Source organism: Hemicordylus capensis, chromosome 2 (genome assembly GCF_027244095.1).
Source record: "Hemicordylus capensis ecotype Gifberg chromosome 2, rHemCap1.1.pri, whole genome shotgun sequence".
In the NCBI taxonomy this organism is placed as follows: domain Eukaryota; kingdom Metazoa; phylum Chordata; class Lepidosauria; order Squamata; family Cordylidae; genus Hemicordylus; species Hemicordylus capensis.
The window spans coordinates 202,190,696-202,211,171 of NC_069658.1; the positions used below are offsets into that span (position 1 = coordinate 202,190,696).

Consider the following 20,476-nt stretch of genomic DNA (forward strand, 5'->3'; position numbering starts at 1 on the left):
GGACTTTTTGATGATGGGAGAAGCATTCAAAAATGTAAACCTCACCCCCTCTTATTTTCTGAAGTGACATTATCCCAAAAGAATTGTGCTACATTATATTTCTGAATGTGCCGTTTTGCATTTCCTCACATTTTACATCGAGACCATTGCTTCTTGCCTGGCTCTTGATGGTTCCATAAAACAATTGGACTCTGTATGCATTGTAATTATTTCTCTATATTTTGAATATTATTGTAGCCACTCTGCTACACTCTTTGCTTCTCTGGGCTAACCATGTCCAGTTCCTTCCATCTTTCATCACACATCTTGTTTCTTTTGTCTCTTTGATTGACACATTATTACACTAGAAGACAGCTTCCATTTATTCACTCAGACAGTTTTTCTCTTTTGTCCTGGGCATCCAGAGCTAATTGTTCCAAAGAGATCTGCACCAGTGTTGTACTGAAAAATTAGTTTCTTTCCTATGGGGATTAACATTTCCATACAGGGATTAACAGAATTAGCTATACATGTTTCCACAATTCCCTGTGTGGAAAAGCATGAGACAAGACCTACCTTCTCCTCTTTTTTTCATGATGCAAGGACTTGAGCATAGCAGTGGTTCGGAACAAAGAAAAGAAGTAATCTTCCAGTGGAACTCACTGCTACAGGATTATGTAAATTCAGTAATATAAAATAACTCACCAAAGGGGTTAAACATTATATGGGGGGGGGGAGTACTGGCTATTTTGCCATAATGTCAGGAGATTGAAATTTGTTCTCAGAGATCTGATTTCTCGAAATGGCAATGAGCAAAGGGATAGACACATCTCTAATAATTAACAAGCCATCTTGTTGGATGGATTGTTCAGTCCATCCCTTTGATCAATCCATCCTGTTGTTCATCCTAAGTGAATTGGAATGACAGATCAGTGCATAATTATCTCAGCTAGGATCCAAAGAAGATTTATTTTTCTCAAGCAACAGCTCTCTATGCCACATGGCAAACTGAAGGCCAGCTGTTCAAAGAAAAGAGTCACTGGGATAGCACATTACACCCTTGCATCAACGAAAGCATCTCTTTGAGTCCTGGCCCGTGGCCTGGTTCATACGTCACTTGATAATACATGTTGATATACTGGCAGCTGACTGTGTGAACAGTCTCAATTGAAAAGTATTGTCTTGAACAAAGTGATATTAACGTTCGATCTTTAGTGTTAGGCGCACAATGCTCCATTCGCACATGCAGCTCTTCACTTCATGTTGCAGTCATGAAGTGATGAATACATGTGTGAACTAGCAATATGGCTTTCTCTGGTCCAGTTCAACAGTGACTGTTTTCTAAAGCCTAACAAGTGGTGACTGGCAATTCTCCCCCTTTCTCAGTGCATCTCCTTGTTCACCTTTCTTTTGATTTCTTGAGGTGGAAGCTCCAGGCTGTTTAGGAGGTCAGAGGTCAAAATGCAGGTGTGATTCTTTTCTCCCCACTCTATACCCCATCCTATACAAACCTCCCTTTGATCTTTCTAGTGAATTTCCAGCACAAAAAGAATTCTAAGGAATTCCCCAAAGAGCAGTGATACTACCCATTCATGCCAAGGTTTTACAAGCTATATATCAGCAGGTTTCTCAGTTCATGGGTCACAGACCAAAAATGACTCAACAGGATGTGAAAAGGATGACAGCTGCTGTATTTTGTTCCTGTGCCTGCCATTTGTGGGAATTTAACACAATCCCATTTAAAAAGGGATCAACAATAATTGATACAGATCTAGAGCAACTTAATGATTGTAGAATTATGGTTACACAGTAGTATGTATACATCTCAATATCAGCATCATATGGCATTAATTGTGAAGTTAATACCTGTTTCTGAGAGCTTTATAGTCTCAAATCTGGTCCGCACATGGAGTAGGTGAGAATGAGGTGGAGACTGGGGTGGTAAAATGGACTGCAGCTGTGGAACACACAGTGGAATCATTAATGCTGTCCTACATTAAATATATATATTGCAAGCAGAAGGTTGCACAACAGGGAGCAGGCTGGAACCTTTCTCCCAGGTATGTGTGTGTTTAAAATTATTATTATTAATTTTGAAGGCATGAATGAATGCATGATAACTTCCTGCAACTGGAAAAGTAGCTCATCAGGGAGAAAAGTTTCAGCTTTGCTTCCTTCCTCAATACTAGTTTTCTACTTGCAAGAACTTTGGATTTGCATTTTTTTGCTTGCTTGCTTGACCTAGGGAAGCATTAAAAAACCTGATGCCCCATCATCTGCAGTCCAAAACAGTGAAATCCACTCTACCACTTGTGGGAGTCTACTACCTCATCCTGCATAGATGAGGCTTCAGGCAGGGATGACAAACAGGTAGCTCATGGGCCCCACCCAGCCCGCACTACCATTTTATCTGCCTCTCACATGCCATACTAAACTTGCAAGACACCAGTTCTCACCTGTCAGGTGCCCCGCCAAGTTGTCATGGAGGTGTGCTGCTTGTTATCATTTGTGTCACAGTCAACATAAATAGGTGCCTGTGTGGTGATTTGTTTATTTATTTAAAAGATGTTTATCCCCCACCTTCACAGAAAGTCCTGGGGTGGCTCACAAAGTTGAAATTAACAATAAAACAATAAAATCACCAACCATAACATGTGCTACTCCATATTGCAGTATCATAGATCAAGGGATGATGTAGTTGAACCAACATGCGTCTCGCATTTGGATCTATCCCTGGTAGGCTTTGTTTTTAAAAGCAATTAAGATAATCTCAGTTGACCAAGTTTCGTGTTGATATTTAATCCAGAACAACGGTCACTACCACTCTGTTACATGTTTGTATCCAGGCAGGCAGAGATGTCTGGTTAACATCAAAACAGGAACACTTAGAACGGGTGTGAAATCCATGCATGGTCTCCCAGTAATATAGTATCCCACAGTAGTATGGCTTATTGGTTGACCAGAACTGTTGAAAAACCTGGAACTCAACTCAGTGACAATCCCACCCTAAAAATATGTATCGGGAAACAGAACAAAACAGAACTTCATACATTTAAGATATCAAATGTATGCAAAAACAAAACAACCAGAAGCCAAACTACATGTGATTTTAAGCCCATGATTACAGCTGATGGACTTATTTTTAACTAAGTATTGAGACTTCAGTAGGGGTAGAGGGCTTTATTCCCCATGGTCCTGATCCAGATTCCCACATGCAGCTGATATTACAAGGAAAAAAGCTCTCCTTGCTTTGTCTGCCAAGAAACATTGAACTGATTAGTATATGTCAAAGGACTGGTTGGGGTTTCCTTGTGCATCCCACAGCAGCTATTGCTTTAGGCTTAACCTTTGACTTTGGTGGGCCTGTCATTATACAAAATAATTGGATTTGGACAATTATTCCCAAAATTTATACACAGAGTAGTGTATATCAAACTCCACCATACCCACACCCAAACCTATAGTGTATCTCATGTGAGGAATGGAAAATACAATGTCCCCATAACAGAAATGCTACTGAGGGAGAGGACTTCTGTGCAAATAACTACACATATATTATCCTAAAGCTAGTTGTCTGGAAAGTAGCCACAAATGGCGCAGTGGGGAAGTGACTTGATTAGCAAGCCAGAGGTTGCCAGTTCAAATCCCCACTGGTATGTTCCCCAGACTATGGGAAACACCTATATCGGGCAGCAGTGATATAGGAAGATGCTAGAGGGCATCATCTCATACTGCACGGGAGGAGGCAATGGTAAACCCCTCCTGTATTCTACCAAAGAAAACCACAGGGCTCTGTGGGTGCCAGGAGTCGACACCGACTCAGCGGCACACTTTGCCTTTAGTTGTCTGGAAAAGCCCTAAGGGATATAAGAGCTTCTTGTACTGAGAGCTGATGCTAAAGCAGAATGGTGAAGAAAAGGGGCCATAGTTCAGATGCCAGAGTATATGCTTGATTTGTAAAAGGCCCACGTTTAATCGCTGGCATCTCTAGCTGAATATATTATGGGGGAATGGCTCTGCAGAAGAACCACTGCAAGTCAGGAGAAACAACTCTTGGCTAGTTAGAGCAGTGCTCTATGGCGGCCCCTTAGTACCTGCAGAAAGGAGGTCCCCGTGCACAACATCCTAGCCCTATTCACACGTTATGTTCCGCAAATGTACAATCTGTGTACAGTGTATGTATGTATAGGTACATACAGGGGCGTAGCAAGGTTGGAGTGGGCCTAGAGACAAGATTTTAAAATGGGCCCCCCACTCACTGAAACTCCGCTCATGAAGTAAAGAAATCTTAAATCAGGCTGAATAGTGGTAACAAAAAGCATACACACACACACAATTATGTGCCACAATCGAACATCATCCTAAATTATCTTTGTAAAGGTTTTCTAAAAAATTGTGGACGATGCAAGTCATTTAATGGTACTAGAGAAAGACGTGCTGTTCTGGTAGCTCCAGGTCTTAACACTCACATCAATTTCGGAGGATGAATATAACTGAAGGAAGCCCGGGCAGGTGCGTGGCCGGGGGAGTCAGTCATGTGACTTGCCTCTGGGGGGGGGGGCAAGGCAGTGGGCCCCCAGACAACTGTCTCCCCTTGCCCTGTTATAGTCATGCCCCTGGGTACATACGCCCATACAAATCTGTACACATGTTAAACATATGCAAAGTAGTTCACTTCCTATCTGTATCCAGCATTTGTGGGGCCTGAGCGCTGGTTCATGTTTAAAATGAACCTATGTACAGACATTCATACAAACAAACCTATGCACATGTGTGCAGATACTTGTATGCACATACAACATAATGTCTGAAAAGGGCTTCAGTCAGGTGGACTTTACTATTCCTCTGATCTGTGGCTTCGACTGGGGATAAAGATGTGATCAGTCTTGTTGTGATTTAAGTGTTCTGAGTCATATCTGAACCCGTCACAACTTTCATAAGGAAATGTCCTCTGCAGTGGGTTGCCTCACTTCATTCTAATAGCTTGGCTTCCTTGGCTTAATAGAACATCTGCCTTTGGTTGCTGGCACCCGAACCTGTTGTATGTTTACATGGTGTGTTGTGGGAACTTGTCAGTCCCTACTCCCTAAGGGTATATGGATTGTCTTTCATTTTTATAAGCTTTGGGATGATATGTGCTGTTGTGCTGAAAGAGCATGTCAGTGACAAATGTATGCTACAGATGGGTACAAAAAGAGCAACTGTTCTTCTCAAAATCAGATGGAAAATAGACTTAGTTCTCATTTGTTTTGAGAGAACTGAGAAACATTACAGAGAAGACAAGAAAGGCACAATGTGGACAGGCACCACACAGGATAAATCTGGATGGCTCCTACTTGTGGGAGGTGGGGAGGGTGCAGTTGGCAGCTCAAACTGATTCTTCAGTTCACACTAATTTCTGCACTGGATTGCATAGTGGATCAAGAAATTCTAGCCCTATTCAGACACATAAGCTATTCACACAAGCAGCCCTACCTGGGTACGGCTGCTTGTGTGAAGCGTGAGAACGGTTCCAATCCTGGTGCTCTTTACTGGGGCAGCCCAGGTTTTTTACCCATGCTTATAATGAGGTAGAAGGGTGTGGGTGCACCCTTCCGCCCCAGTCCATGGTCATATGAATGCTCAAGCTGCCTCCAGCCATAGTGTCCATAGAGTTGGGTGGCTAGAGCACCCAGCAGTGGGGAAATCCCCCAATGTATTGTGCTCCTTACACAGTGAATTGTGGGCTTTCTGGGCACCAGGCTGTGTTTCCCCAACCTCCAGATGGCTCCACTGCTCACTGCAGCGTGGTTTGTGTGGGCACATGCGCAGCATGGCCAAAGAGTAAGGATGGATTGTCTGTGGGGAAGGTATGTATGATCCTGCCTTTTCCTGCCTTCTCCCCAGCCCTACACACAGAGGGCGTGTGATCAACTTTATAACGTTGTATGAATGTACAGATGTCTGTACATTTGTACATCTTTTTGTATGAATGCTTATACCTGCATTCATTTTAAAAGTGAACCTGGGTACAGGCCGCATAAATGCATGGGATAGATAGGAAGAGTACGACTGTGCACTTCCTATGTGCTGTACATAGGAATTTATGAATAACTGTTCCTGTGGTACACTGTACACTCAAGTGTTGAATATATTGTGTGAACAGGCCGGGCTTCTGCCTTTGGTGCTTCCCATTCTGGGGCATTAGCTTGGTTCCTCCATTTAGATCTTTAGATTATGGTATTGACTTTAAACTCTTAAGGACCTTTCCAGATGAACTTTTTGTAGCACTATGACAAAGGGCAGTATTCCCTCTAAGGTGTGCGTGTGTGCATGCGCTCCCACTTTTTAAAATGTCCACTCAGCCAATTTTAGATCCCACTCAGATTGAATCAGGAAGGTCCCACTCTGAAGGCATGTCTACACACACTACCTTGATACAGCCATGCAGAAGAAAACTCATTCCGTACACAGATGGAAAAAATGAGAGAGAACATTGATGAAGAGACTTGATTCCATTATAGTTTTGATCTTGCATGTAAATTAGAGGAGGAGCATGCCAGCACTATGCCACTGTGCCCCTCCCCCCCATATATTCATTGTACCACTTTAAATGTCTGTAAGGGGCTACAGTCTTGCCCCACAGGAGGCATTGTACTCCATACATAATGTCATGCTTCCTTCTTCAAATTCCTGAGAGGTTCTCTTGCCTTTCTGAGTAAATATCCTTCTTGATAATATCTGAGTTAGGCTAACCAGGTTGTTTGGAAAAGAATGCCAGCAGCCACCGTTTACTTTTGGTAAATCTCCTTTCTGTAAGTACCCTGCTATGCCAGGCAGTAGCATATCTTTTGCAGCATCCCTCCCTTACCTCCACTGGTAAGGCTGCTGGGAATTCTCAGTCCATTCCAAAGGGAGACAAAATGGCAGTTGGACCACTTTCTCTGTTGTGTACACATACCTCTATTCATAGTTCCTGGGGCATTAGGCTGGACTAGACTCTTGCCATCGTAGTATGCCTGAGTCCCCCACTGTTTTGTGTGAATAGCTGCGGCACTTGGAATGCCTTCCTTGATTTTTGCCTCTCCTCAGACTAAAAAGGAGACAGTGGCTCCCTTGCTTGTCACCTTGCCCAGCCCAATAGGCCGTGAGATGTGGTGGCAACCAAACACCTTCCCTCAAGCCAGATTCACCCTTCCCTCGGCTCCACTGGTTTGCTTGTGATCCGAAGCAGCCTGTGTTTGTGCTGCAGAGCCAGCAAGAATCTCCTGTCTGTTTGAACAGGCCACATTTGGTTCAAAAATTAGATCCTGGGAGTGTAGGGGAAGAATGTTTGTACAGAATCCCAAGACAACAACAACAACGCCGGCAAATTAAAACTGCCCTGCCAAAATTGTGGCACTGGGCTTCAGCGAATAAGCCTGGCACTAAATTGACAAGAAGGTCACATCCCAGGAGAGTCTGTAGCTAGCACAACTTTATTGATCTTGTCTGTGGTGAAAGCAAATGGACGCTAATTTTCCCACCAAGGTCCTGTCTCCACTTGCTGGTGATCTTGAGTCTGGGATGGGCTTGCTGTCTCCGCTCTTAGTTGTCTCAGTGTCCAGGAATGTCTTCGGGACACTGCAAAAACCCACAAGCTGGAAACCGACTAACAAAAGTGAAAGTGACCCTGTTAGAAACATAGCTAGTTCTATGGCTATGGTTTTCAAAGGAGGGCCCAAGTCCTCCCTGGAGAGAGAGAAATGGTTGCCAGGTAAGGCATCACCCTCCCTGGCCCTTTCCTAATGCATTTTGATTCTGTCAGCATTTGTTTGTTTGTTTGAAATGTATAAGCAGATATCTCTCCTGTCATGATAGCACCCAAACATAACAAAAATAACAACAAAAACAAAAACACTTTAAAAACTGATATCAGATCAAACACAGCCTGATTAAAACAGACACCCACAGCTCCAACAGCTATTAGCCGGCATAAAAGACTTTCTGTAAAGACGTGTGATGACTAAGTGTTAAAAAGCTATTGCCAGACATGCCTCTGTTGGCAGAGTATTCCATGGTCTGGGCCCTGCCATGGAGAAGGCAGGGTTCTTTGCCCTTACAGTTCTCACTGACCGAAGAGATGGACTACAAAACAGCACCTTCCCCTATAGGTAGAGAGAGGCACATGGGGGCGGGGGGGGGAAGCTCTCCCTAACGCACACAGGCTCCAGACCTTATAGGGATTAAAGGTCATCTGCAGCTTTTTGAACTGAGCCTGAAAACCAATCGGAAGCCAGAAGTGGTCATATGCTTCCTACAGCCTGGCCTGTTCAATAGAAGTGGGCTGCAACATTCTGCACTAGCTGATGCTTCCAGGCCGATCTAGTCCGGCATCTGGTTCAACCAGATGCTTCTGCAAAGCCCATAAGCAGGAGAGGAAGGCAAATCCCTCTCCGCTGACATCCTTTCTGCCCTAGGTTGGCTCGCTGTTGTAACCTCTATTTTCTCTGATTTAACCTTGGCTTGTGAGAAGCAGTCAAAATTGACTCGGCCTACCTTGTGCAAGAGAACCCCGGCCACTGCTTCTATCTTGGAATCCAGAATCAACAGAATCCAAGAGAAGCCCAAAGTTTTGCAGGAGTGTGTGTGTGTGTAACCCGCTGTTGTATTCTATTTATCAATCTTTTATTTTTTGTTAATTAGAAGTATGTCCCTGTGGGGATCCTGTAGATCAGGGTTTCTCAACCTTGGGTCCCCAGATGTTACTGGACTTCAGCTCCCATAATTCCCAGCCCCAATGGCCTTTGGTTGGAGATTATGGGATTTGAAGTCCAACAACATCTGGGGACCCAAGGTTGAGAACCCATGCTGTAGAGAGTGTGGAGTCAGAAAGGAAAGGGAGGGAAAGGAGAAGCCCAGCCTGGGTTAGGCTGTGTGTGAAGCGCCGGGAGTGAGGTCGCCCCCAACACTGCACCTGCGCCAAGCCCCACTTTCCAACCCAGCATTTAGCTGAGGTTAAGCGGACCTGTGGTTTGCTTAACCTCTGCTGGCCATTGTCTGGGCAATCGCTCCCGCGTTAAATGAATTCCCCCTGGCCTGCTGCCATTTCCAGCAGTGAGCCAGGGGGAAGAAGCAGCTGTGTTGTGCCGTGGGGAACTCTGGGATGTGGTGGGTGGGGAGTCCTTCCACTCCCTGCATCGCCCTCCACCGCACCACTGCTTGTGTGGGGGTGCGGTGCGGTAGAGGGGAGGACAGCAGCTGCTTGTCTGTTAGGGCCAGCCCCTCCTTCTCCCTGCCTTCTCCCCAGCCCCCCTCCTCAGCGAGGTCACGTGCATGATCTTTGTATGTGGTCGAATGGATGGAAGCAGTTATGGGTCATATCAAAAAATGAGCAGTAACCTAGAGCAGCAGCAGCCATGCCATAAGCGCTCCACTGTAAGCATCACAAGGTTCAAGTAACGTTCCTGTGTTGCCCCACTGCAGTCTGCATCATGTATAAAGTCTGTGTTGATTTTCCATTGGGTAGACCTCTACGTTTCCAATCATTCTACTTCTCTCTCTCCATTTAAAAATAATATTTGATTGTGTCATTTGTGTTATGGTATTGAACAGGTTGCCGGTTCGAATCCCCGCTGGTACTATTATCAGGCAGCAGCGATATAGGAAGGTGCTGAACGGCATCATCTCATACTTTGCGGGAGGAGGCCATGGTAAACCCCTCCTGTATTCTACCAAAGAAAACCACAGGGCTCTGTGGGCTCCAGGAGCTGAAATCGACTTGAAGGCACACTTTACCTTTACCTTTGTTGAACAAATGAACAAACAACACTACAATGGGAAAAAGGAAAAAATCATCTTGAAAAAAGGGGTACATGGCAATGTAACCAGTATGGTGCATTGGTTAGGATGTTGCCTTGTCTCAGTGGGTCTCCCCAAGGTTTGTGATGCGGCTTACTTTGGCAGTTAGGACAGGGGAGGAAAAGCTGTGATGGAGCAACTCTCTCATTGACAGAGCTACTCTGGGCAAAGTGGTGGTCTCAAGGAAGGCCCTGGGTGGTTGCAAAGGGATGCCCACCTCTGACACCAGCCTTGATCTTTGGGATTAGAACTGAGGTCTGAACAAGAGCTATTGTGGTACAGTGGTTAGCGTGTCAGACTAAGAATTGGGGTTGCCAGGTGCAGATGGTGAAAAAGTCAATATCCATCACAAAAAAAGTGGAAATAGAGGATGCTTTGCACCAAAAAATTATCCACTTTGCATAAAATGTGCATATGTTATTGGTATTATATATGCATATTTTGATAAAAATTGAATAATTTGAGAATAAATACAGCTCACCCCTGTGAAGCTGATGACCAGGTAAGATGTATGTCTGCTCAGTCTGCTGCCTAGGTGCAGAGTTCTCCAGGCCCTGCCTGCTTCTTAATTGTAAATTCTTCTCTTGGTTAGGTTTACCACACACACAGTCCTCTGTCCTCCTCCCCCATGGGTCACCCAGCTTGCTCTCCCCAGCCAGGCTAGCAGCTTCATCTCTTGGCTGGAGGCAGGGTAGCAGCTAGTTGCTGAGACAGCCTCTTTGCATGCAGTGGTGCATGTACGGTCTCCCACTCGCTTGCTGTTCTCTATGATTACAAATATTTCTATATGGTGTTTCAACAGAAGACTTCACAGTGGTTTTCAAAGAAAAATAAATAATAAGATGCTCCCCTGTCCCCAAAGGGCTCACAGTCTAAAAACAAACTCAAGCATCAGCCACTGAAGGAGTGCTGTGCTGGGGTTGGATAGAGCCAGTTGCTCTAAATAGAAGAGATTCACCACTTTTAACTCAGTTAGCAGGGATAGCTGTTATTCAGGAAAGTTAGTTAGCTAACTGCTAACGGAGGAATTAGTTAGCTAACTAAGTTAGTTAGCTGACCACTTTGAGAACTTTGGTTGAAGAGCGGTATGTAAATATCCTTAATGGTAGTAGTAGTAACTGAAGCAGAACCTCCCCTCTGGCTTCCCCATTGGATGGATGGTTATGAGTACCCAGAATGCCCCCAACATTCTGGGTACTCATTTTACCGACCTCGGAAGGATGGAAGGCTGTCAACCTTGAGCCCCTGGTCAGGATCAAACTTGTAACCTTCTGGTTACAGGGCGGCAGTTTTACCACTGCGCCACCAGGGGCTCTATATATGTATTGGTAACTGACCATTGTGCTATTCTGTTTATTTATTATATATTTGTACACCACCCCAAACGCCCATCTCTGAGTGGTTAACAGTAACATAAAACACATTAAAACAGAAATTAAAACCTTAAAACAATGTAAAACCACAAGTCTAATTAAAATGCTTGGCTGAATAAATGTGTCTTTAGAGAAATTTTAAAAGTTGTCACAGATGGGGAGGCTCTTATTTCAGCAGGGAGCGCATCCCAGAATCTTGGGATGGAAACAGAGAAGGCCTGTCCCTGTGTAGCCACTAGATGAGTTGGTGACAACTGCTGACAAACCTCTCTGGACAATCTCATTGGGCGATGGGGCTCATAGTGAAGAAGATGTTCTCTTAAATACCCTGGGCCTAAGCTGTTTAGGGCTTTATAGGTTACAAGTGAATGTTGGCCCGTTGAATAACGGGCGCTAGTAACGGGGCTCCTGGCCCCCCGCCGCCATTCCCCCTCCCTCCGCCGTCCGCCCCCCCACCTTTAAGGGCCAAATCGGCCCAGGCACTTGCCCCCGCCAGGCCGGGGAGACAGAGGCCGGGACCGGGGGCGGAGTGGAGGCCATGTAACTTTTTTAAAAAATTGCTCCCGCGGCCGACGCCGCCGACCGCCCACCCTCCCTCCCAGCTGCCGAGTCCCCCTTACCCTGGCCGACTGCTGTCGGCCGTAGACAGCCCTCAATTTAAGAGGCAGAGAGGAGCTTGCAAGCAGAGCTCCTCTCTGTGCAAAGCCTCTTGCCAAACTGCCGCTTTGGGTAAGGGGGACTCGGCAGCTGGGAGGGAGGGTGGGCGGTCGGCGGCGGCGGCGGCAGCAATTTTTTTTTAAAGTTACATGGCCTCCGCTCCGCCCCCGGCCTCCGTCTCTTTCGGCCGAGGCGGCGGCTCCGCCACCGCCTCGGTCACTCTCCCCCGCCGCCGCTTCTCCGGCTTCTTCGGGGCGGCCGCTTCTGGCCGCCCAAGATGGCTGCCGGGTGCCGGCGATCGTGTCTCCCTTGCCCTGCTTCGCGCATGCCCAGAACAGGGCAGGGAGGCATGGACACACGCTTGGTGTCCGTCCACGGACGGACACCAAGCGTTTTATTAGAGAGGATAATTAACACCTTGTATTTTGCCCAGAAACTTATTGGTAGCCAGTGTAGTTCTTTTACTGTAGGAGTAAAATGGTCTCTCTGAGATGACCCAGACACCAACCTGGCTGCCGCATTCTGGACCAATTGCAGTTTCCCGACTATTTACAAAGGCAGCCCCATGTAGAGCACACTGCTGTAGTCATGTCTGGAGGTGACCAACATGTGTACTACTGTTCTGAGGTAATTTATATCGAGAAATTGACACAGCTGGTGTATCAGCCGAAGTGGATAGAAAGCACCTCTGGCCATCGTCTCAACCTGAGACACCAGCGAGAGGTTTGGATCCAGAAGTACTCCCAGACTGCATATCTGCTCCTTTTGGGGAAGTGTGACCCCATCCAGAACCAGCAGATCAACATTGTCTCCCGAGTTCCTACCCCACATAATAAGTACCTCTGTCTTATTTGGATTCAATCCTAGTTTGTTATCCCTCATCCAGCCCATCACTGCCTCCAGGCAGTCATTTAGGGATTTATGCCTACTGATGATGTTGACATGGAGAAATAGATTTGGGTGTCATCAGCTTACTGATAATACCCTGCACCAAATCTCCTGATGATCTCTCCCAGCGGTTTCATGTGGATGTTAAACAGCACTGGAGATAGTAAGGAGCCTTGGGGGACGCCATATAAAGTTCACATTTTGAAGAACAGTCTTCAAGCAACACATCTGGAATCTGCCTGAGAGGCAGGAGTGGAACCACTGCAAAGCAGTACCTCCCACTCCCAACCTGCTCAGACGGTCCAAAATGATACTATGTTCAATAGTATCGAAAGCCACTGAGAGATCCAAAAGGACCAACAGAGTCACACTCCCTCAGTCAATTCCCCATTGGAGATCATCCATCAGGCCGACCAAGGCAGTCTCCACCCCACAGCCCGCCCGAAAAGCCCGCCTGCCTGAAATGGGTCTAGAAGATAATCAGTTTCCTCCAATTACATTGCCCAACCACGGAAGGGTGGAGACAGGCCTATAGTTGCTAAACTCTGAGGGATCCAACGCAGGCTTCTTCAGAAGAGGTCTAAGGATTATCTCCTTAAGACAGAAAGGCATCCTGCTCTTCCTCAGAGATGCATTTATATCTACCAGGCCTTCTGCAACAACCTTCCTGTCAAATGGGACGGATTAAGCTTTTTGCCGCCCATAAGCAAAAACTGCCCTTTTACCTTTTTGGTTTTTTAAAAAGCATTGCTATGCAGGGAAAGTCCCCCCTTTTGCCCTGTAAAGAATGCTGCTGCCGGTGGTGGAATGGGGCCCCGGTGGCGGCTGTGGCGGCGGCTGCAGAGAGGGAGGGTGGGTGGAAGGCGAGGAGGAGAGAGTTCCCCCTTTTACTTTTGAAAAGGCTGCCGTGCTGCAGGGTGGGGGTGGTGATGAGCTCCTCCCAGCTCCCCTCCTCCCAAGGGACTGCACGGCCTCTCTGCTGTGCAGCCCGTTTTCGGCCTTCTTCTGTGCAATCCGTCTCTTAGGAGGAGGAGAGCTGGAAAGAGCTCGCTCTTCCCCCATCCTGCCACGCAGCAGCCTTTTCAAAGGTAAAGGGGGGAACTCTTCTCTCCTCGACGGCCACCCGCCCTCCCTGCAGCAGCTGCCACCACACCACACCCTGCTGCCAGCAGTGGCGTTCTTTACAGTGCAAAAGGAGAAACGTTCCCCTCCCCCCTTCCCGCAGCTACTGCTGTCGCCACGTAATGGTAGTTTTTTTTAAGGTAAAAGGGTGGGAGGACTTTCTCCTCACCCTCCTCACCTTTGCTACAGCTGCCCCCGCCCCCAGAGAGGGGTGGCAAAATTTGAGGAGCGGCTGCTCCTCAAATTTTGCCTCAGTAGGCAAATGCCTACTCCAACTCTCCGTTAATCTGCCACTGCTGACAAATAATATAAGCCATGCCAGACAAGGGTCAGGAGAACAGGCTCACCTGTGTTAGTGTTGTCCCACCATAAGCTGCTAGCTGCAACTAAATGTTTCAAAACACAGTTTAGAAGGGAGAGAGAGAGAGAGAGAGAGAGAGAGAGAAAAGCAGGGCATTTTCTAGTTTACTTCAGGCCCTGTTGACTTGTTATGCTTGGAAAGTACACCATATACTGTTGGCATGACCAAAATCCTCATAAAAACAGCCCCAGTTTAGAGAAGTAAAAATGAGTAAGAGAAATGGTAGAAACCACAAACAGTGAAATATGGAACATATGAAAATACAGCTTCTAAGATAACAATCTCTTTTCAGTAGCAAACAAATTCAGAGCCAGCTGCAGAATGAGCAGAAATAGAAATCACAGGCTACCCACCGACCGGGTAGAAATCTTGCACTTGACCTCAAGGGGACTCACTAGCTGCCTTTTGCAAGGTTTAGAGGGTTGCCAGATTGTTACCCTTAAAGTTTTTCTCTTCAAAAGTACAGAGAGAGTGGTTGCCACTCCTGTGGCCTTGTTTCCTTCCTGAGCTCTGTTGCTGCCCACCCTTCCTCATCTACCATGGACATTCAAGTCCCGCTTCCTTCAGTGGACAGTGGGGACAACCTCTCTAGCTTACCTCAAAGGCAAAAGTAGGTTCTGTAGAATTTGACTTCGCAGACCTTATTCTGAAAATCAGAATTTGAGCTTCCTGCTAGGTTTATTAATTTAATTTATTATTAATTGTAATTGTTATTGTTTTTGTTGTTATTTATAGTGCCACCAATGTGCATGGCACTTTACAGAGTATAAGAGGTCAGGTCCCTGCCCTGAGGGGCTTACAGTTAATAATTCAAAATATGAGGAGATAACAGAGGAAAGGGAAGGAAATGGAGGCAGGGGTAAACAGTAGAAGAATACACACATTTCAATTACAACAGCTTATAAGAAACATGAGGTGAATATACAAGTATTATTGGAACTGATATTAAGTTTTTGTTTCCCAGTCTCTTCACAATATAATTATTCTGTTCTGAGGAGAGGAAAATGTGAGATACCAACACAGCCCAGAAAAACATCACAGCCTCCACAAGTGGCTGTTTAATCCTATTCTCTGTATGGTGCATTTTGTTTACATACTGATTTTATGTTCTTGAATCTGAAAATCATTCAGTAACAATAAACTTTTTAAAAAGAAAGAAACACTAAGGTTGTACACACAACCACGAGGGGGTGAGGGCCAGAAGGCAAGGATGAGCCTAATGATGTGAAGTACTCATTACAGAATAGGCAGTGGCGGGCAGAACTTGACATGGAAGCGGTGGGGTTAAGGGAGCTAGAGCTCCTGACCCATTTTCTTGATCGTCTGCTAGCCCCGACTGCTTGCAGACGGGGATGGGAGACTGTGGGGCTCCCATCCCCACTGTCAGGGAAATCCCCCATAATGCACTGTGTCCTCCCGCGTGCATTGTGGGAGTTCCAGGGGGTGGGGCAATGCATCCCAGCACCCCGTCCCTCTGCACTGCCAGAGAAGACAGCTGCATGTCTGGGCACGTGATCTCCACACCCAGACCAGCAACGATCATCCTCTGTGGGGAGGTAAGCTTTTCAAGGCTCCCCCTCGAGTCTTTTCTCATGGATTGTGAGAAAGGGCCGGGTGCTGTTGAAACTCCTTGGAATTCCTTGCTCTTGTACAGAGGGAGAACACCCCATGGCCCCTCTTCTTGTGGTAACCGTTTTCAAAGAATCTCAGAACTCCACTAGCCATTGGAGTTCTGCAAGCTCTTAAGAAAAGAAATGACTATGAAAATGGTAGTTGAGAAGCACACCTATGGGTCATGGCCATCTCTTTCCAGCGTTTTTGTAGTCCTGGAATTGAAAGGCACCCCAAGGAGAGCCAGCATGGTGTGGTGGTTAGAGTGCTGGACTAGGACCGGGGAGACCCGAGTTCAAATCCCCATTCAGCCATGAGACTAGCTGGGTGACTCTGGGCCAGTCACTTCTCTCTCAGCCTAGCCTACTTCACAGGGTTGTTGTGAAAGAGAAACTCAAGTATGTAGTACACCACTCTGGGCTCCTTGGAGGAAGAGTGGGATATAAATGTAATAATAATAATAATAATAATAATAATGTTATCTATTCCAGGACGTGGAGAATTGGGGGATTTTCCATTGCCAGGGCGCTCCTTCCACCTGGCTCTGTAGAAGCTTGGGCTGCCAGCAGTCCAAGCTTTCACACAACCGGGTGGGGAGGTAGGAGGGCACACGTGCACCCTTCTACCCCACTTTTAGCTTGGGTATAAAACCTGGGCTACCTGCGGAGCTGTTCCAGGCAGAGGAGTGTCGGGATTGCTCCGGATCCCAGCGGTTCTCACAGCCAGCCCTACTCGGACTAGTGTTGTCCTACCCAGGTAGGGCTGGTCATGAGAACAACCTCCGTACCATAAACCTTGAGTCATGTCAGAGTACACCTCAGTGAAGTGTAGCTCCTCCCTTCTTTTGTGGCAGCTAGTTTTGAAGTCTGAGAGAGCGACTGTTAGTCCCACAAGTCCTAAAGGAAACATCCTTCCTAAAGGCTGACTGATGGAGTGGGTTGCCAAACTGCAACCCAGAGAAGCAGACTTTATCTTTAACCATAAGGTGGCGGGAGATTGCTCAGTTGGTGGCTGAGCCTATCCCTCTTTCTTCCCCGATCCTCCCACTCAACTTCATCCTCCAACCGTGGTGGGAAATATTGAAGTCCCATTTGCTAAGCAGGCAGAAGAGAAAGGGCAGCAGAAGGACCAGGGACAGAACTGGTGCTGCAGGTGCACCATCTCCAACTGTGCTAGTCATGTCAAGTCCAGCTCACCGAGTTGTGACCCGGCAACCCTTTAGATAGGCTCATAAAATTCAAATCAGAATAAATATCTCTCTCCCCCGCCCACCGTTTCTTTGTACCCCTGCTCATCTTAATTATCAGGTATTAAAAATACAAGAAGGGAAAGAACTCATGGTGGTCTTGGGAGGGAGGCAGATTGAATTAGATATCCTTTTAAAGAATCTTCCATCAAAGAAATGTTCCAAATCTAGGAAGGGGCTTCCTGTATTCATCACAGCAAAGTTTTCAACACAAGCTGTGGTGGCAAGATAAATGGACCCCAAGCAGGCAGGCACTAAACCTTTGTGTGATTAGTTGGGAACAGGATGTGTTGATTTATTTATTTTTTAACAGTCCAGTGCTGCATGTCAGAATTGGCAAACCCAGAGCTCTCAGAGTGCCAGATTAAAAACATAAAGAGAGCAAATAAAGAGGAAGCTGTTCAGGGAAGGGAAAGAGCAAGATTTAAAACGCCACAACGTAATTCAGTTAAAAAGGCCATTAAAAAAAAACAAAACTGGGGAGATTGAAAACAGGAGTTGCTCAGAAGCTGCAATGAGCTTCTGCTTACAGAACTCCAGCCATTATGAGATGCAAAATAATGAGATGCTCAAAAGCAAACTTTGGGTGGGAATAAGGAGGTTGAATTGTAAAGCTGCACTGCCTCTCCCTTCTTGTTTTCTGGCACGGAAGTGTGTCTGTGACAGAGAGGGGAAAAATGCTTACTACAAAATACAGTATGGAGTATCTTTTCCCACCTTCCATTAGCCTGCTATCTGATCTGAAGTTACTAAGGCCCAATTTACTCACCTAGGGTTACCATATTGCAGCCCAGAAATCCGCTCTGTCTCATTAACATTACAAATTAGATGGACACCATAGCTGCAGTTTAGCGGCCTGTTTTTTAATAAATCCTCCTCCTTTGGTTGCTGGGGTAAAAACTAGGGCTCTGCAGTCAAGTTGGTCTGACAGGCTTGCAGGACCCGATATACCCTCTGTCAGGCATTATCAGAGTGGGTTCAGACACAATAGCTTTTAGTGTGGTGTAGTGGTTAGAGTGTTGGACTAGGACTGGGGAGGGCTGAGTTCAAATCCCCATTCAGCCATGAAACTCACTGGGTGACTCTGGGCCAGTCATGTATCTCTAAGCCTAACCTACTTCACAGGGTTGTTGTGAGGATAAACAGAACCATATATACCACTCTGGGCTCTTTGCAGGAAGAGCAGGACATGTAAATGTAAAAATAAATAAATAAATAAAGACAGCAGGGAGCCCCAGTGGCTGGCACCTCCAGCTGAGCTCCCTGCTGTTGGGTCTGCACTCTGTCAGTGAGCCAGTGAGCCACCTCTCAGCTGAGAGGCACAAGGGCACTGCCTTTCAGCTGGGAAGTGGCTCACTGGCCATTTAACTTGGATCCGACAGGAATGTTGGGAGATGTTGGATCTCTGATCCAACACCAACTGACAATTTTGGAGGGCCGTGTTAGCCCCTGCCCAACAATTTCGTTAAGATCAGATTGGATCCAACATTTTTTGAGCTGTACAGGACTCCTAAAACTGACCTGAGGATTGCCTTGTTGTTCTGTCATCCGTCTTATTCTCTAGCATCAATGCAGTGATGGCTGTACACCACCAAACTCCAGTGTAAATTGTGTGGTTGTCTTAGTCCATCATTATCTGGACCTTGTCTTGCATCTATCCACTAAGTCACACTAAACTGCTGTGGCTGAGAATTCTCTTAACATTAAGTAGATGCATATGTTTTTCTCTGTAGAGTAAGGCCTGGATTCCAAAAGGCTAATATGAACCAGTTAGTAGGAACTGCTACGGGAACCTTGTGCTGCTAGCCACAAGCTCAAAGTTGCTGGGGGCAAGCATGCATGAGTGTCTGGGATACGAGAGCGGGGCGTTTTTCACACAGGGTTTTTAGCACGTATCTCCTCCAGAATGGAGGGTGTGTGTTCACATATTGGCCAGATTTAAGTCCCTGCGAGCTAACAGGGAGCACCTCACACACGATTCAGGTTTTTCATTGAGCATTAGAGTGTAGCCCGATTTATATCCAGGGTAAAAAAAAATCTACTTATTGCATCTGTTTGTGTGTAAACTCACAGTAAAGCCTGCTGTGTGAAAAATGTCCTGGACAGACAAGATTGGTAATGAAAAACTCAATGTTCTATTGCCTGATTCTATTGTAACACATATGGTGGGGAAACCATGACCTAAATAGGGTTGTCCTCTCCCATACTGGTTATATCACTATTACTTCTGAGGGCTTTTATGAAGATGAGATGACTAGATCTGCTAAGTTGGATGGCTGGTCCATTTAGCTCACTATTGTCTACATGATTGGTTGTGACTCTCTCTGGCAGGGTCCTTTACCAGCTTTACCTGAAGGTACCAGGGAGTTCTCCACATAGTGGCTTTACCATGATTTTTTGGTGAGGTTTTACTGCGAACACTATTTTTTTTAAAACCTGATGAAAAAAGTGGATTTTTTAACCCTGGATATAAATCAGGTTGCACTTAAAATGAACAGTGAAAAACCCAAATCCAAGTACCTTCCAAGGCACTAGTCACACTATAAAAGTAATGTGGCAAACTATTCAACAGCAATCCTATCAAAACTGCATCTGGCATGACCATCCCATGAGCTTGCAGTTTCCTAGATATTTCCAACACTTCATCTTGGACAGATTTTCTCCTTCTCTAAGTCTTTTATCGCTCAGTTTTCTTACTAGATGCAGTTTGGAAATCACAGACTTATTTTTATATAATTGCTTCAGAGTTTCCCACATATTCTCTGCATTTTCTTTGTCTCTTATATGCACTAAGCTTGGGCCACTCACCACTAAGCAAATCATTCCTGGTTCCTTTTCATCTGCTCTGTCCTATTCTTTCTGCTCCTTTCCTGAATCTGCAGGCTGCTGAGTGTGCAGAACACTGCCAAGTCCATGACTCTTGAGGAACATTTCCTTCTTGAAAGACCAGAGCTCATACTCAGGACCTTGCAAATTTTCAGTCATCTGGAATCCTTGTGCTGTCCTCATTTTCAAGGAAAAACCTGTGGACAAAGGATAATAATGAATAATGAATAGAAATGAATAAATGCTAAATGAATAAATAACCAGCTCTCAACACACATAAAAACAGTCAAATAGGTACCCGAGGGTAGGGATTAAACAGAAAAACATTTTCGGCATCTGTAATGAAACCTAAGAGATTCGGTATTTCATATTTTACATTGTTATAGATATTGGTCTATGTTTTCATTTCACCATTTCAGCCTGTACTAATGGGAAATTGCCTCTGATTAAGCTTTTTGGTGAAACAGCTCCTTATCCCAGGGTGGCTGTCTGGTTTTTCCCTGGTGTCATTTGTCTTCTATCATCAGTCACTATCAGTCTCTACAGAGTATGTTGCTTGCTCTTTTTGAATGAAGGATTCACGATTTGAACTAC

The 20,476-nt window shown here is 45.8% G+C and overlaps 2 protein-coding genes across 6 annotated transcripts in view; one reads left to right on the forward strand and one right to left on the reverse strand.

Annotated features, from left to right (window-relative positions):
- SP1 (Sp1 transcription factor) overlaps positions 1–20,060 on the reverse strand; it is a 193,398-nt gene extending 173,338 nt beyond the window's left edge. The window contains exon 1 of the mRNA XM_053290698.1: positions 19,865–20,060. The gene's annotated coding sequence lies outside the window, so the exon portion shown is untranslated. The remainder of the gene's footprint in view (positions 1–19,864) is intronic.
- Positions 1–20,476, forward strand: part of SP7 (Sp7 transcription factor) — a 64,934-nt gene that overhangs the window by 22,785 nt on the left and 21,673 nt on the right. Inside the window, exon 1 of one of the 5 annotated variants that reach the window (XM_053290704.1) lies at positions 6,882–7,714. The exons of 3 other annotated variants lie outside the window; for them this stretch is intronic. Coding sequence is in view for 1 of the 2 variants with exons in the window: in XM_053290700.1 (XP_053146675.1) it covers positions 15,699–15,755 (57 nt within the window). In the remaining variant the exon portion in view is untranslated. Of the gene's footprint in view, positions 1–6,881; positions 7,715–15,665; positions 15,756–20,476 lie in introns of those variants that run through there. One more of the 5 variants, XM_053290700.1, reaches the window with a different exon arrangement.